The sequence below is a fragment of the Cololabis saira genome, chromosome 7 (genome assembly GCF_033807715.1).
Source record: "Cololabis saira isolate AMF1-May2022 chromosome 7, fColSai1.1, whole genome shotgun sequence".
Lineage (NCBI taxonomy): Eukaryota > Metazoa > Chordata > Actinopteri > Beloniformes > Belonidae > Cololabis > Cololabis saira.
In genome coordinates this window covers 25426729-25445775 of record NC_084593.1, presented here as the reverse complement: position 1 = coordinate 25445775, position 19047 = coordinate 25426729, and the positions used below count along the sequence as shown (strand labels likewise).

General features: G+C 38.4%; 1 protein-coding gene across 1 annotated transcript in view; it reads left to right on the top strand.

The window, feature by feature from the left end:
- spock1 (SPARC (osteonectin), cwcv and kazal like domains proteoglycan 1) overlaps positions 1 to 19047 on the top strand; it is a 115344-nt gene that overhangs the window by 65166 nt on the left and 31131 nt on the right. Inside the window, exon 4 of the mRNA XM_061725234.1 lies at positions 12165 to 12245. Within this exon, the coding sequence (XP_061581218.1) occupies positions 12165 to 12245 (81 nt within the window). The remainder of the gene's footprint in view (positions 1 to 12164; positions 12246 to 19047) is intronic.

Genomic DNA, 19047 nt, shown 5'->3' with positions numbered 1-19047 from the left:
GAACTGGGCCTTAAAGTTGAAATTCACATAATCACATAGTCACAACCACATAGGACTGTGGCCCAACAGGTAAAACAAGAGTAGTTAAAGGTAGGGTAAGGAATTTCTGGATGATGTCATGTCTGGTAATATAATTATATTATAGTATTACCTAGTGTAAAATATTGACATGGCGATATATTGCGAAACTTCGTCACACTATTAAAACATTATTTGTCATATCCTATTAGTGATTTATTAGAAAAAACTAATTTCACGCTGTTGTCGTTTCTGAATAAAATTACTTCTACTCCTCCAGATGGCATGGAAGAGCTACTTCATTGTGAGGCGCAGCATCATTTTTGATAGTGATGGAGAACGAGAACTGGATCGAACATGCCTGCGCAAATTATAACACCGCCACAACTGAAAGCCGATGTTTGGAAGCATTTTTACTTTCACGTTAAAAGTGGCAGGAAAATCACCAACTTAGAAAAAGAGAATGACAATTTGCAAGATTTGTTTAGCTGCCGTGAAGTACTGCAGGAACACAACCAACGTATTAAATCATCTCAGAATACACCACTCTGAGTTATTAGCAGAGGGCTGCCGGCGAGACCTGTTGAGCCAAAGCAAACTACTCTGGGTAACTTCATACCATCAACATCACCTCGTACTCAGCGGATCATAGAATCATTGGTTTATTTTATTTGTAAAGATTTGTGGCCACCACGGACACAATTACTTTTTTTTTTAATGGAGGCGGAATCGTTTTGTTTTCAGCAGCAGGGTGCAAGCAGGACGTATTTTAAGGATGCACACACTTATGACCTGACGTTTTTCACATGATTGCATTATGGTAGCAACGTCTTTCCATATGATTGTGGTTCTTGGCCACCCTAAAATTTTCACTGGCCTCTCTCAAGACTGGCGTTATTACCAGAAGGACCCGTGCATATGACACACTGCAGTGCTTCCTGGAACAGCAGCCAGCCATCACTGCTGTTTTTATTAAAGGTTACGATGCTTGACGTAAACCTTTAATGTTTTTATTTCAGTGTGTGTAACAATGCACCTTATTTTAGATATTCTGTGTTCAGTGACACATTTGGCTACCAATTTCAGTGTATATGTTCTTTATTTTGCGCTTTACTTTCTTCATATTTTATCACAATGTTACAATAGGTATTGTATCGTGATAGGATACGTATTCTGAGTGGCACATGTATTGGGATATGTATTGTATCATGAGGTTCTTGCCAATACACACCCCTGGTATTACCAGGGATGACATAACTATACTTGAAGCAAAATATGTGTGCGTGTTTACAAATAATTTTTCTATATTATGAGAGATAAATTACCTTTATATTTATAAGTGCACATCATGAGGTAATGAAACTGTCCTGTACGGCTTTACTAAGCTCAAGATTAATGCAGATAATAAACAAAGCAACATTTTTAAGTATTTAAGAAATATGAACAAGCAATTACTTTGCCTCTTTCAGATTTTACTTTTCTGATTTATGTCTAACTATAGTTTATACTTGAGAAATAATTCATCTTTGTTTGTTTTTTTTTTTAAATGCAAACTTACATGCATCTAGCCAACTACTCCTTTTTCATAGAACTTGCTGCTTATGGATTTACTAGTATATACAGTAACAATAATGCCAAGTCTATCAGTCACACTAAAGAGTCTTAGACCCTCAGTAGCTTTCAACTAAACTCACTTACTAAAAACGCATATAATACACACTCACATTTATACTCAATCTCATCATCTCATGGTCACATACTGAAACTTACACACACACAGTATGGACGAATTAATTAGGCTCTAGCTCTCAGTGAACCTCAGAACCAGAAACCAAACAGTAAATCATCCTACCACTGAGCGTGTTCTATTATTTTCAAGCTTGGTTTTGCATATCTAGCACAGAAGCTGTAACTCTTCAGGGAAGGGCTTGCTGAGCGCCTTTATCTGGGCCAGCTCCTTGTGGATACTGAGTCTAATGAGAACAGGCTCGCTTCAGTGCATCAAATTCTGGTGCTACTCTTAAAGATGACCAGAAAAAACAATTGATATACAGCACTGCAATTTCCTAACCAAGGACTACACACATTACAACCTAAAGGACAAATCCTCAGTGGAAGACTGAAGTATGACATGTTATATTTGCTCTTTAGTGGATATATCTTGGTGAATGATGTAGCTGCAAACTCAGAAACTCCAACATAACACAAGCTTGATATATGAGGCTCCATATGGGGCAGCAACCAGTCAGCAAGTCTTGCTGGTCTCAGGGGTAGTTTGGATGTAAAATCAGTAATGGTATGGAGCTGGTATTTTCATTGGTGGAGAGAGAGGATGGCCACAAAGATAGGACACCTATCTTCCCCTGCAAACTGAAGATACTCAGCGGCTGACTACTTACTGATTAAGAGAAACATGAATTAATCTTTTCATTACACGAGACTTATGTAATGTTTTCACATTATTACTATAATGACAAATATATTCTGTGCATACTTTCTTTCCAACTGCTGCATTTGACAAAATTCCCCATACGAATAAACTCAAGATAACACCTGTGCTGTGATTTCTGCTTATATTTGCATTTGAAGTTATCCTCCGTGTTATCAGCCGCACAGTCACATTTTTTTTCTCTCACACAGCACCCAGCTTCCGTCTGAATTACAACCTCAGACAGCTTTGTTGCACATGTGCAAAAATCAATCATGAGTGTTTCTGTTCACTGCTCTCTGCCGCTGACTGAACAAAGTAGAAATAATGGAGGTGTGCCTGCAGTGGGAGACCAGGACCTTGCTCTAATGGTGCAGCACTTTCCAAAAGGTTGCTGGCTATGTTTCGAAACACTTAAAAAGCAAACAAACAAATACTCTCAGGAGCTCTGAAAATAAGTTGCTAAATCTTCCAACAAAGTTGCTTAATTGAGCTTGACCAGCCAACACCGTCATTTTCCTTTTGGATGCAAAGAGTTAGTCTGGTTCCTTTGGAACTTACTTTGATTTCCAGGGGATACTACCAACGGACGCAGAAGAAACTGCTTCACCAATCAATGAGATTGATTGGTGTTGAGTGATGATTGATACAAGCAGTTAGAGAAATGAAGCTGAGAGCACCAACCAGACCAGTATCAATAAAAGACATCCAAAATCGTAAGCGATGGAGTAGGAGCCCTGATTAATGACTGTTGTTACTTTTGTAGTCAAGTGTTTTAGCAATTCTGCAGCCTTCACAGTGCCTTTAATGCTAGCTCTTGCTCGCTCCAGTACGATTGATCGCATAAAACCTACCCCTGCCCCCAATTGGATGAGTACATTCTGTAGTGGTGGAAATTACTGTGAATGCATAAAATAAAATAAAATAAAATAAAGCTGAATGGTTACTCCCAGGAGGAGTCTTGTGATGGACTGACAACCTGTCCAGAGTTTAAAACAGTGACTTTTCTATGCTTTCTTATATACATAGATGTTCGTGTGAGATATTATTTGCATTTTGTTGCCACTTCAGAGCTGGTGAATGACCAAAGTGCCGGAAATGATACCACATTAAATGTTCAGTTTTGCATGTAAATGTGCATTTTCATGTTCTTTTTATTAATCTATAAAATGAATATATTCTGGGATAAAAATTAAAAATTAAAAAGTTAATTTGAATGGAATGGAATTATACAGCAGACTTGTGAAAATGAAACCCAAATTAAATTAAACAGCAGTTTTCCTTTAACGGTAGCAAGAGACAGTTTAGCTTAGTCTATTAAACTTTCTTCTAGAAACATCTAGATTCAAGATTGTCATTGTTCATATTTCATAACAATGAGATTACAGATCTAAACACATCATTAATGTTTCAATCCGTTTCTACAAGTTGTTCAAAATTGTTAAAATAGCACATTCAGATTTTTATCCTCCAAAAAACACGCCTAACTCAAAATGTCATGTTTGTGAAAAAAAATTGGCATGCAGTCAGGTGAGACTGAGGCGGCTGTACTTTATTTAGAGATTACTGGTGCAAAACTTCTTGTCTTCTGTTTGCTTCGCTGGTTCTGCTGCAGCACTGCACTTCAACTGCAACATGACTGCAGAGACTGTTCTGTGCTCTGCAGCAGGGGAGCCGTCACTCCCTCCCACACAAACAACACAGCTGGGAGCAATGGACGGCAAAACAATTAGAGAGCCACCAAGTCAAAGAAATCAATCAGACAATCTGGTCCCCTTTTGGGGACATTTGCTGGTATTGTGTGCCTCAATTGCTGTTCCATTCGGCCTCATCATCCAGCTGGTGCTGCAGCATTCCACTTTTTTCCTGATTCTACTTCAAAATGGATCAAGGCCATAAAAACAAGTAATCCGTTGCAAAATGCTGAGTCATGTACATGAGAATTCCCATAAAAATGTGTCGTGGTTCGTTTTTGACAAAGTGAGTTAAAGGAGACCTATTATAGCATTTAATGTATATTTTAAACAGGCCTTGAATGTCTTAAAAACAATCAAAAGCTTGTTTTTTCTACATAAATCAGAAATTCAGCCTGTGGGCCATGTCTCTATTTTTACCGCTTCTAACCTCCTTTTCTATGGAGGATTTTGAGGGGCAGGGAGGCTATGATAATGAGGCTCTGTGCTGATTGGCTGCCTGAATGACGATGATTTTGCTTACGTAACGAAAATGCACAAATCTGAACGGCTCGTAAAAGTCACATGACACTGGAAGGATCCTCCGGGCGGGGTGTACAGACCCTGCAGAATTTAGTTGCTTTCCTCCTTGTCTGAGTTGTCAGGCTGAGGGGACCACTTTATATATGTTAAAGCAAGAAAAAACTAGTATTTCATAATAAGTCCCCTTTAAGACTGGTGTTTGTGGACTGTTTCACAATTGCATTCATATACAACTATCCAATACCCTATGATCTGATATGTGGATGTATGTGGAGAGATTACAAATTATAGTGACGTGTGTGACAACGGCTCTAGATTGGGAGTCAATACAGTTTCAGGGATACAGGCATCAATCACCAGCAACTGACTTAAGTTCAATTAATGAATCACAGGTTTGTCCTTGGAGACTAATCAGCAACAGGAAAGTTGATTGGGGGGGATCCACTTCCCCCATGATCAATAGCTCTATGATTAATGTTCTTGTCAGTCACAGGAATAACATCAGTGTGATCTCAAATGGCTTTTTGGTTATATGGAACATTTTACTCCACTATTGATAGATATGTTTGACATGATCCTCATTGTTTGCTGGTCGGTTCCTGTATTTAGTTTGGTAAAAATTAATTTAAAGCCCAAATAATCTTTTGCTTTTGTTAAACATTAATTGCACAGTTAGTAGCGTAGCTGAGATTTAAAGTTTAATCCTGCGTCAAATCCCTCCGTGACATGAGAAAGCCACCTGGCATCTTAAACCCCGGCACGCTGTTGTTTGTGCCTGTGGTTTAATATGCAAATGAAGTTTAGCTTGATCTCAGAGGCAACAACTACAGCTCCATTTTCCTGTGTGTTTGCTTAAACCTGACACGTAAGTTTTATCAAGAATCTGAGCTATGTCTAACACAAAGATAAGTGTATTTTACACTATAGAACATCATTTATTCAGCAGGGTCATTACAAAGTGCAGAAACGTGTACAAATGTTTAAACACACAATTATAATGTTAATATCCAACTACATGCCAGGGAAAACTGTCAATATTCTCAGTGTCATCAGATGATTCACCAGGAAGAATGACATTTCCTGGTTGACCAGGTCCACGTCCTACACAGTGCACATTTGGTCATTGAGTACTTTTTAGTGTCAACCTTCCTGGTCTTCCTGGTCCTTTGCATTCCTGCCACTGTGGGCTCTGCATTCAGACAACCTGGTGTTAAATTGGTCTGTCAGGATGCAATATCCTTGTGTCAAGCATGGCTATGGTGTCTTTTCTTGTTTAAAGAATAAAAATAGCTTGTCACTGGGGGTCACTGCAATTTGCCGCCATCTTCAGCAATAATTCTCAGTCTCTTTCCAAGCTCATTTTTTTATGTTCGTCAGTCAATTAAGCTGCACCTGCTCCTGTGCACCAGCTCCTGTGCTATGCAGACATTAATTATAGCAGTTGGTAGATTACTTTACATTTGACTGATTTCATGGGAGTGCAAATGACGTCATGTGTAGCTTTTGAGCCTTAGGTGGTGCTCGTTTTACTAATAATTATATTGTGTTTTTTTTACTTATAAGATTTTAGCATCACATTGAGGCAGTTTGTATAGACAGAGAAGAGGGATCAAAAATACATTTGATTCATCTGAGCACAGGAATTTGTCTATTTAATTTAGCTTTGGCCCAAAGAAGGTGGCAGCGTTTTGGATCATATTCACATACAGCTTCTTCTTTGCATGATAGACTTTTAACCTGCATTTATGGATCCCACTGCGAACTGTCTTCTTTCTGAACTGTTCCTGAGCCCAGCCAGTGATTTCTGTTAGAGAATCACGCCTGTTTTTAATGAAGTGCTGCCTGAGGGCCTGAAGATCACGGCTGTCCAGTATTGACTTTTGGCCTTGTCTCCTGCACACAGATGTTTCTCCAGATTCTCATGTTATTATTGACTGCTGATATTAGAATATTCAAATTCGTCCATTTGGAAGATGTGTCTAAAATTGTTTCACTATTTGTAAACAGTATTTTGAAAATAATTTAACTTCTGTTCATCTTTCTGTCTGAGAGACCTGTATGTGATGTTCTATAATATCCAGCCATCTCACTGACCTGCTGCCAGTTGACCCAGTTAGTTGCAAGATGTTCCTCGAGGTGTTTCTCTACACTCACATTTACCACTTACTTTCCAGCCTGGGGTCACCCACTTTTGTGAGATGTGCTGCTGCCAGCACGTTTAAAGTGAGCCAATAATATTTGTGAAACAGGAAAATGTCTCACTTTCATCAGTTAATAAGTTTTCTATATTCTGAGACGGTGGGTCGTGAACTTTGCAAATCATTCTGTTTTTTTATATACAATTTACAGCACATCCCAACATTATCATAATATCCAGTCATTTTCATGATTCTATCATAGGTCAAAGTAAAAATATATTTCAAACTTTCAGCAACGACAATGTTGCTTTGAGAAAATATAGCGATGTTAAAAAAAATATCTTACCAGATTCCTCAACCTATTTCGCTCCAGTAAGCAATGTGTTGTCCTAAGACAGTCCTGTACTCGCACATGCATGTGACAACAAATACATCCAGATACATATGCATTAACTCACACCTAAACCGATATAGCAGCAGGAAAGATAAGAAGAAAGTACTTCATAGACACTTTGTTGTTCCTCTTTGTAATACTGTCACAAGCTACAGATACTGTGGAGTGTAGGGCTTGTGTTAGTTTTTCCCAGTAGACAAATATTAAATCATGTGTCCTATATTCAGGGCTGGTACACGCAAAAATATATAGTCATGCAGAAATATAACCGTGGAATCTTTTTTTATGTTGTTTTTTTTTCTCCTTTCCCCCTTTTTTTCAAACATTGTTTTGTTTGTCCCAGCATTGTCTGTTCAGGTTCACTTGCTTTTCTTCTTTCAGGCCAACTTTCTCCCACAACCCCTTCACTTCATAGGCCTGTGAACATATCTGTTCATGATTTTTTTTTTTTCCAAAGTTTTCTATCACCCTTGACATATTGAGTTCATCAAATGGAAATTGCATAAGGACAAATAATGGGTGCCTGTGAATCAACATACCACAGGGCCGTAAACAAACACACACTGAAAGCCTGTGAGAATTAATTGGTGGCTGTGTTCATGCATATTTGATTAATAATTTAAGATGTTTGCTTATTATTGTCACAGTTCCCGTGGGTAATTGTGTTCGTGTCTCGTCTTTTATGTCTGTCATTGTTTTTGTTTTGTTTTTTGGTTGTTTTTTTTTTTTTGGGGGGGGGGGTTGTTTTTTTTCCCTCGCAAAGAACATTTGCTGGAAAGTCCCAACAACATTCTGCCCTTTCTACCCCAACCTGCATATTGCTTAATCATTTTTCCACTGGTTATTGAGTACATTTTACCTTTATTGTATACTTAAGATCCCCCACGAAAAATAAGAAATGTTTCATTATTTAGAAGAATATAGATGTTTTACCACAGAACCAGAGAGTGATGTCATTCTTCCAAAATGTGCAAATATTGATACAATATTCTCAAGGTTACAGTGTCTAGCTCTTTTATGAGCTTTTTTTTATAAGTGTTCCATCTAAAAGTTATTTTTGAAAACTAAATGGAGTTGAAGAACAGTGCAGACAATATTCTTTTCAAATATTTCATTTATGGTAAAACCAATGTTCCAAAACCTGAACATATTAATTTAATGAAAGGGAGAAAAAAGTGCTTGAAAGGCTACAAGCAGCAAATAATTGAAAAGTTAAATAAATGATTAAATCAATTATCAAAATAAATGCAGCAACCTTTCCTTATCACTGACTTGAGTAGTTGCTCACTTCAACTTTAATTCACGATCTTCATCACTGATTGGAATTTTTACATATTTTTCAGGCTCATTGGAGTAGATCATAACTGAGAAAGTTATTCTAAGACCAACTGAGAAATAAACGTTTGCACACAAAAGAAATGATAGGATTGAGGGAGTGTTTTGGAAAGCATTTTTACCTTATGATGGGGTAAAAGTACAAGCAAGCTCTCTCGTCACTTCTTTCATGCTCATTGAACTGTTTTCCGTCAGGTAATGTGGCTTTTTTATATCTGAATGTCTTTACAGTTCACAATAATCAGAGGTGGACAGAGTACTCGACCCCAGTACTTGAGTAAGAGTACAAATACTACTGGTCAAAATTTACTCCGTTACAAGTAAAAGTAGCTCAGTCAAAATATTACTTGAGTAAGAGAGTAGAAAAGTACTTGCTTTTAAAGGTACTTAAGTATCCAAAAGTAAATGCTTTTAAATTTACTTTAAGTAAAAGTAAGAGTAAGAGTAAGAGTAAATTTCTTATTTTCCACATCAGTAAATTACTATATTTTTATAAATTAATTTAAGGATCTTTTAACTCTTGTTTCTGAGAATTCGATGTTGAGTTGTTGAAAGCAGAGAGGTAGTTCTGCTTCGGCAGACACAATAAACATTTGAAAATAAATGTCTGTGGTTTGTCTGTGCCCTCGTTTTTTACTCGGTCAAACTCAAACATTGAGTTAAGATACAGCCAAGGAATTTGTGAAAGTCCCTGCTCCGAGTCCGGCTCATTATCAGACTCAGACGACTCAGCGGATTGTCTTTCTTCTCCTGACGCAGGCGTAGCCATTTTTGCGGCTCTGTCTTGACAAACGCAGGCTACTTTGGCGGTATCGTTTTGAGGAGGCTTGACGTATTTCCGCTTTACGTACATCCCAGTGGAGAGCGTGCACTGTGATAGGTCTCCTCCTTTGACAAAAACAGCTTGTGTCCAATAGGATTTTAGGGAAGAAGAAAAAAGAGCAGACCTGAAAGTAACGAGTACTTTTCAGCCTTCCTAGAAATTTACTCGAGTAAAAGTAAAAATATTTGTCTTGGAAATGTATTCAAGTAAGAGTAATACGTACCAAAGAAATCTAATCCTCAAGTGACCACTGACAATAATATACATCCCATATCAGAGTCAGAGAGACAGACAATCTCAATTAAATTAGTTGGCTCTATTGTTAGCTTTGGTCTATTGATCTCTTCTTCAGTAAATTGTCATCTACAGCTCAAAAACAGCCTACCTTCCACTTTCAAAACACATTTAATAATATTTGTCATATTAAAGATATTTCAAGATATTTCCTCCATATGACTCTGAACCATACCGTCCTGGATTTAAGCATCTTTCCAGTTGAATGTAATATCCTTTATCCTCCAGGTCAGCTCAGCCCGCTTTCAAAGTCAAACTTTGTATTCACTACTTTCTACATTCCTATTAATTTCTGCTCTTTCCTGTCAGTAATGATTTGACAGTTGCGCTGAGCAGGCTTTTAAGCCCTGGCAGAGAGGCGGGAGAGTCCTTGGCAGCAGATAACAGTTGTGCCGTCAGCAAGACCAGTGTTAGAATCAGTCTTCTAGCTATTTGAATCTGGTGTCTTCTATACGGGCATACCCAAAAGAATTATGAGCTTTTGATTGCAACGCATTATCCAGAGAGGGGACTCAAAGCATGGATTACAAATACCCATCAGTCCCCCATTATCACAGCCAGCCCAGAAGACGCAGGAGACTCAAACTGGCATCAAGACACAAGCAGAGGTCGCAATGCACATGGAGACAGCAGAGACAGAGAACGCACTAAAAGTTTCATAGAAATGTTTCAGGTGTTTACTGATACTGTTTGTCCCAAGACCTTACATAAAGGACAAGCAGTTGCTATAGGAACCATTTTGGCTGCAGAAATTGAAGTAATTTGCGATGCATTCTGGTTTGGCCACGCCACGAACTAACAAAGCCTTGAAAAGCTGGAGCTTCCAAATTGCCAATCAGCCTGATTATACAGGACATTGTGTTTTCCCAGTAGAGCGTTTGTCGCCGTTGTATGTATGTTATCCACTATTTCTCCAGTTCACTGAGCCTCTGACTCTAGCAGATATGCCGTCTGTCTGCTCTTATTTTTCATCGGTCCATCTTTAATCTCCCCTGACTCTGTCACCGCCTCTTAATACAGTCTCATAAAACTGTCTTTGATCTGCGCCTGGAGGAGCTAAGAGAATTAGAAAGAGGGAAACTGATAAGAGAAGGGAACGATAAGACTACAAACCAGTGTGGGCACCTCAGGTCTGTGTATGAAATAGAGTGTGAGGGAGAAAAAAAATCTAATTCCAGTGTAATGTGTGGTTTGCAGCTCACTCTCTAGGTGTTCTTTAAATATTGTTTACCACTCTGATTTTAATGGCTTGTTGGCCATATCATAAAACGTGCCATGACCTCAGCTCAGCCCTTATCTCAGTCTTTCAGAGGGATGAATGCTTCCAATATTGAGTCTTTGCACATAAATGGGATTATCATCTGAAGCCTACACATACATGCTTCAGTGATTTTAGGTATCACAGTAAATTAACTCATCAAATACACACACACCAGGAAGTAGCAATCAATAATATCCAGAGCTGGCTGAGACAGAGAGAAAATACACAAACATGTTTTAAATTGAACTGATGAGGTTGGTTATATCAACAAAGCCTTTGAATACTTGTATCACCATGATGGAAAATGGTTATAAAGAAGAGGCATTTAGAGTCAAACAAAGGCTCAATAAGAAAGGGGAAATGTTGGCAAATAGGACAACATTGAGCAAAGTGACTTACTTACTGCCCTGCACGTCAAGTTCACACAGCCAGGGCAAGGAAAAACAAGAATATCACAACAAAATACAGTGGCGAATGGACTGTAGTATGGCAACAGAGCTGAGCAAGCTGTTTTCAAGGGGAGATACACATAGCAATATGGTGCATAAAGGGGAGAATGTGTGTTTTCTTACTCCATCCTATTTTCTTTGTGGCCACTAGAGCCCCAGATGATCAGTTTAAATTAGGATAACTAAACTTCAGAGGATGTGAGCAGACAGTTGCTTGCAATTGTAGCAGGAGCCCTCAGGCTAAAGGCCAGCTTGCAAAAGTGACATAGCACCAGAGAGTCCCAGGGGATGAAGGCAGAGGGAGATCCAAAGATACATCCACAGGGCCATCAGAGAACACTTGAGACAGATTGCCTGTAGAGAGGATAACTCTGAGATAAGAGAGTCATCCAATAATGAGGAGAAGAGAAGTTTTGCAGATGGAGGGAAAGGAAAGGGTGGAAGATAGCTATTAGAGGGCATATTGACAAAAAAAACTTTTGGGACACACACACTTTTTTTCTGATCTTTATGTGCAGTCCTCACTCAATAAGCCCTAACCACTAATACCGGACATGGATGAGTCTAGGGACCTCATAATCTCAGGTCTTTAAAGTCACACATGCACACAGACATGGCTGTCGGCTGCTCTGGGTCCTTCTCAAGCCTCTGTTGTGTCTACATTATTTCCGTGTATGTTCCACTGTAGTGAGTGTGTAAGAGAGAGGATGGTGAAATGACTATTAAATGATGTTTGCATTACTTTGCCAACCAAGAGATGGACTTCAATAAAAAATTCAAATTATCTCTATTTGCTATTTTTATTAAGAGCGAGTGGCTGAAGCTGGCAGAAATCGAGATCCAGCAACTAAAGCACACTCGGGCTCAACTCAGAGGATGATACAGAATGGTGAGTTTTTACCACTTCATTTTCATCTAACAAGACAGTTTTCCCTTTCTTGTTGCATTCATTTGTGCTTTTATCAAGTCAAGCTGCATGCATGAAACACAATTGATAGTATGAAGAGGGAAAGATCCTTGAAAGGAGCATTTCAGCTGTTCCCTTCAAGCTGGGACAAGTGCAGCGCCACCTCACACATCCACTAGTGTCTCATTTTAGCTGACTGTGTTGGTACTTCATGCAGTATCGCAACCATTACCACTAACTTTCTTTCCAATGTTGGTACTGTCTACTGCTGGCGCTTTTAAGGCCATAGTTGGGCTGTAACTATTTGTCTTATTTGTTCTGATGACACAGCTGTTTTATTACTGCAACTACTTGAAAGAATCTACAAGTTTGAATACAATTAATATTTCACGCTACTGCTACTAAGATAACAGCTTCCACTAAGTGGCTCTGATGCTGTATTAAGCCTGGATTGGAGTATGTAACAACAAATTATGAATGTCAGTGATCAGGGGTGATCAGCCAATCAAAGTTAATTAGAGGAGCAGAGATATCAGCAACTGTGACCTTGCACTAATTTTCAAATTTTAGATTTATGGTTGAGTGTTGACAAGATGTTTATTAACATTTCTGGTGTTGTTCTTTGTTTGAAATGTCCCCTGAGGTAATGTTCTGTGTGCCCACATCACTTTCAGCCACCTTGTTTGTATGTTAACCAGTTTCTAAGACTAATTAAATATCTTATACCTACCTTCTATGGCAGCCAGACTCAATGACTGTACATGTTTTAAAAGCCATATCTTTATTTCCTTAACGGACTGTTGTGTAACTCAATATTGACCTTCAGCTATTCTGCTTTGCTGTCTCATTTGCTGTTCTTGTAAAAAAAAAAAGTAGAAAAAAAGCAGCATTCACTCCAACTACCCCGATTCAGATTGTGTGCATCCGGTGAATCAAAATGCGAGTTTATCATTTTAACCAGAGTTATAAGCAGTGGTGGACAGTAACAGAGTAAATTTACTTGAGTACTGTACTTAAGTACATATCCAGAGGATTTGTACTTTACTTGAGTATTAGATTTCTTTGGTACTTATTACTCTTACTTGAATACATTTCCAAGACAAATATTTTTACTTTTACTCGAGTAAATTTCTAGGAAGGCTGAAAAGTACTCGTTACTTTCAGGTCTGCTCTTTTTTATTCTTCCCTAAAATCCTATTGGACACAAGCTGTTTTTGTCAAAGGAGGAGACCTATCACAGTGCACGCTCTCAGACAGACATGGGGAGACAAGACAGACATGGGGAGACAGTTTTGATATGCTCTATATTGCTATATTGTACTGGTACATGTCCTTCCTGTAAAGTTAAGTGACTTCAACATTGAGTTATTGAAAGCAGAGATGTAGTTTTTTGTAAAGCAGTGGTCTTTGAGGGGGATCCAGACTTAGTTGGATGGTGCAGGTTCATTTGGTTTCAGTTCATGATTGTTAATAAACTCTGCATCATCTGCTGTCCTCTTATGATCCCATTCATTTGATTTGTTTTTGGTGTTTCTGCAGGTTTTATATAACATTGTGGTTCTAAAACATCAGTGCAGCTGGTTTCAAAGAGTTAATTCTCAGAAACAAGAGTTAAAAGATCCTTAAATTAATATAGAAAAAATATAGTAATTTACTGATGTGGAAAATAAGAAATTTACTCTTACTCTTACTCTTACTCTTACTTTTACTTAAAGTCAATTTAAAAGCATTTACTTTTGGATACTTAAGTACCTTTTAAAAGCAAGTACTTTTCTACTCTTACTCGAGTAATATTTTGACTGAGCTACTTTTACTTGTAACGGAGTAAATTTTGATCAGTAGTATTTGTACTCTTACTCAAGTACTGGGGTCGAGTACTCTGTCCACCTCTGGTTATAAGTGGTATTTCCAACAGAATGATTAAATCTTTCTCAGTTTTGACATTGAACATGTGCTTTATCAAGAACATTTTGGTATGTAGGTACAGGGTGAACTGGAAGTTGGAGATGTTCTGAACGCACTGCTCTTTACTTGAGGATTGAGGACAACTTACATGTACCATGCAATCTGGCTTTTGTGCATTACTAATACAAGTAACAGGCTGTATGGGGATGAGATTTAAAAAAGTACTTTTGTTTGGGGTTAGCACAGAAGCTATATAAAATTGCTAGGTGGCTCAGGCGGAAGAGCTGCCAGTGGCGGTGGTTGGATTGCAACCGTGACCTAGAGCATTCCAGGTTGGTCTTGAATGGAGAGTGAAGATGGTCCAAAACGGTAACCAGCTTGGCCTGGCCTGGTGCTGCCAGCTGGAGCTGCCAGGTGTCATCCTACGCCCCCAACAGAAGGTACATTCAGCTTTTACCTTGACTCTTGGCCAGAGGTCAGGAGCTTATTGCTACCTTCTCCCCCAGACCCAACGAGGACAACCCAGAGCTGGTCACAACAGTCTGTTTGTGCAGTCAAAAGCACAACTAGTCATATTATCTTTAAGAGAAGGGTCATTTTGCTTTCTAAGCTCTTAATTCACAGGTCAAATGTAAAATATACAGAAATGCTAAGCATAAAGTAGCTGAAGAGATGACTGCTAGCTGTTAACGCCATACCTGCAATTAAGGCTGTTCCTAATTATGCATATGCTTGTGGTTTCAACATTTTTTACCTGATGAGGTACATTAAGGTTAATGGTTGTGATGGATGTGTAATCTAGTTACTGAGTCCAAAATTGTTTTGTACCATGTGTTTATTCCCTGAAAAATGAAATGTTTATTCCTGCTGCAAAGTCAGACTTTTAAACATGGGAGTCAACAGAGATTGACTGACTTTTGTAGATTGACCGTTGTGGTCATTGGAGGAACTGCAAGTTTTTCGGATTTATAGATTTCAGACAAACAAGTAGGGGTTAGCAAAAGGGATTTAACATTTTATATTTGTAGACTGGTGGGAAGCATTACTAATTTCTGCTATGTATGTAGAATGCTTCACCTAAGTGTACCTTTTTTTTAGGTTTGCTGGTGTCTGGATCTAGTCTAATTTTTGTAATTTCTTCCATATTTTGTTAGATGACAATAGAGAAACTAAAAAGTAATTCAAAAATATTTGAGCTTGCGTTTTAGTTTTAACGATCAAGACCGTGCAAATGCGGAGGGACCTAAAGTAAGTGACTGTGGGAGTGCTTGTTACACTACATGGAAGATTAGCTTTGCCACTGAAAGGATCCACGGGGCTGCGTAAATTACAGAGTGTGCAAATGGAAAAACTAAATGGGAAATAACTGGTGAATCAAAATGCAAATCGAAATGCAATGGATGCCAACTGCTGCAACATATTTTGTTTTATCTGTTTGGTTACCGAAAAATGTGTTAAACATTGACCACAGACCGTCAAATTTTATTGTGTGTAGATCTCTGTGACCCTAATAAGCCATAGATATGGATGTTCATCCTCATTGTTATCCCAAATTATGAAAATGTGTCACTTACAAGACTGTAGAGCTGTAATTCAGTTACCTGAAAGCTGTTCTCCCTGAGAAAGCTGAAATTGAAATCAATAATTCAAAGGTGTTTGTGAGGGCCTTGGTTCTGAAGCCTTGTGCTCAAGAGACTTTAGACGCGCATAAATCTCAATGGCTTACGCAGAAATATACAGTAAGTGAGTGACTGGTGTTAAACACCTTAGCGCCCTTGAGCAAGCAATTTTTATTTGCATCCTATTTTATGTATCCTGCATTATTTCCCTTTGAAATTGAGCTAAATGTGAGACTTTTACATACATCAATATTATCTTATCAAATAATCCCTCCCTGCACCTCCACCCCTGATGTGTGATTGTCTTCTTGAGCTCATACAATAATGTCACCCAGTTCACTTTTTTTCTAACATGTAAAATAAAAGTTGTTTTTAAACTTTCTCAAGTGAGTATAGTCTTGGTTTGATGTACGACGATATTATATGTGTCATAGAAGCAAGATTTGTCTTAACAGTTGTTTTTTTTGATTACCCTAAATGAAATCATGAAAATGATCAATAATGGCTGATAATAACAGGACAGCTGAGTAAATGGAGGTAGAGGGGACACGGGGCTCCGATGTATTCTAACTTAAATTCTTATACGCACGGATGCTTCAGCTGAAGATTAATGAATGCTGCACAGTGCAAAAACATTTAATTATCTCTGACACTGCAGGGTGAGGAAGAGGTCAGATATGTGAGGTAAAGATCCATGTTGTGGTCTTTCATTGTGACCTCCCCTGGAACCGAGTAAAGGCCGAGCTGACACAGACTCCATGTCTGTGAGCAACATGGTTAGTTAACTGCTTTGTGGATCTTTTTAAGGCAGACAAAAAGAGAGTGCTTGACATTGTGCAAGTGTTTAAAAAAAGATGATAAAATAAACGAGAAAACTAAATTAAAAGACATTTTTCACATCCTGCACAGCTGCTAAACATTTGCCTCTGACCCTGCCAGCTTCAACCCAAAGATGTTGTTCCCTCGATCACTTTTCATTTGCATTTTTACTTTGTTCTAACGCATTGTTTTACATTGTTCGTCAACTCAAGTCAACTTTATTTATAACACATTTATACAAAAGTGCTTTCATAAGAAAAATATAATATATTAAATACTTCATGGTAACGTAAGATCGAATGATGATATAAACTAAATGTAATAAACACCATAATTAAAAGAATTGAATGATAAAACTGGTGAAAACCTGGGACAAAATCCAAAGAGAAAAAAACTGTATTTAACAATGATTTATAAAGTGCTATAATAGGTGCAGATCTTATATGGGGTGAAAGGCTGTTTCATTATTTCTGTGAAAAGTTTGATCGTGCCCTTGTTTTTAATCTTGTTCTGAGCACCTCTAAAAGCAGCTGATTGCATGACCTTGATGTTCTTGCTGTAGCATGACATGAGCATGAAACAGCTCAGTCAAATAAGAAGGTACCAACATGTTCAGAGCTTTAAAGGTAATAATAACATTTTAAAACCAACCAAAATGGAACAGGACGCCAGCGGAGAGAGCTGTGATGTGGCCTCACTTTCTTTTGCCAGGAAAAAGGCAAGCAGCCACATTTGGAACCTGCTGCTTTGAAGTGATCCATGTCCAGATACACTCACAGAAATAGTAACGCCTAATTTAAAGATGTATTTATTTATAATAGGATGTTTATGATAAATCTATGTCATCTAAACTTCTGGAAATCTTATATGGAATTGAAATACATCAATCTTTAAATTAGGGGCAAATACTTCTGTGAGTGTACAAGCCATTGCAGTAATCAAGGTGAGATTTAATAAAAGCATGTATGACTCTCTCCAGATCATCAATGGGTAGGCAAGTTTTTAAATAAGAAATTACCTTAAGCTCAAAGAAACTTGACGTGACGATTGGTGAAATCCGTTTATCATTTTTCAAAATATATGCCTGGACTCTTGACTGAGGAAGGGGGGGGGGGGGGGGGGGGTGTATAGTTTGAGTGCACTCTTTAACATCCATTAATTCCCCAAATCTTCAGTTGCAGTGAAAAGTTACAGGAAACAGTGTGTGGTCACATGAATTCCAGAGCATGCTGGGGGAAGTTGACGGGACAGCCATGGCTAGTGAAAGAGCCATCCTGCAGGGAAAGGGTTTTTAGACAAACCTGGTATGATGTAGAGACTGTTGCACAAGAAAGTTGTATGAGAGTATTGCCACACATTTGGAGTGATTGGTTTGTCAAGGCTGGCCTTGGCGAGTGAACGGAACTAATTGTTACTACTACTAGTCCTACTACTACATACTACGCTGTAGTGTAAGATGATCAGGTCCAAACCATGAATGATGTAATCTATTGCAACCTACTGCAGAAACATGATCATGAATAAAGATCCAAACAGTGTACACATCTTGTAGAGTTAAGTGAAACAGAAGGAGTTTTTACATACTTGGACATGATAAATGTAGTTATCAGAAAATTGTATGTCGTGTTGAATTTCCGGCAACAGCTCGGTACCGTGGTTTGAAATCAAACTCTTTTTTACTGTGAACATGTGCACCGACTCGTATGACACACTGAGTGTTGCCTCTACAGCCTGGTTTAACTGGCTCTTGTCTAAATGTATATTTTTCTCTAGCAAAGCCCATTTCATGCCTTTTCACTTTTATTTGTATTCTCTCTGTTCTCTGTGATTATAATTAAAAGTGTAAACACACTTCAAGCAGAATAGGTTAACTTTGTTCACACCGTGACAATTAACAACTTCCACCCAAAATGATTGTCCTCTGGAAGGCATGTTGTCCTTAAATGCATCTTTGCTCTTTTGCTTTGAAGCTCTCTTCAAAGACTGATTATTTACTTACACGGTGTCCTATTAAAATTGCTTCCCTGCCAGCAACAGCTTCACAAGGCACCCTCTTTCAGGGATTCTGACAATAGCGCGTAAGCGCTGATGTGCTGATGCACGTTTAATGGCTGGATGAATATTCAGCGTATAAGCGATAGTAAATAGTGGCTCCCTCCAGATATTTTTCTGTTGTAGCCTTCCTTCGTGGTTTCTTCTCTGACATTCAAGCTGGAACTGCCTGTTTATCTTCCTCATTCCTTAATTACATCCACAATAATAAGATTGGCTAAAGTTTTCAATAATTAATTTTCTACGTGGTGAATCCGCTCCATCATGGCACATCCTCCCAGAGGCCCTGTCTGTGTTCTCATCCCTCCATGATTCCTTTCTAACAGTCCTTGCTCTGGTGCCTCTCTTAGGCCAAGCAGTCAAACCCTGAGGAGCTTTCACAAAGCAGA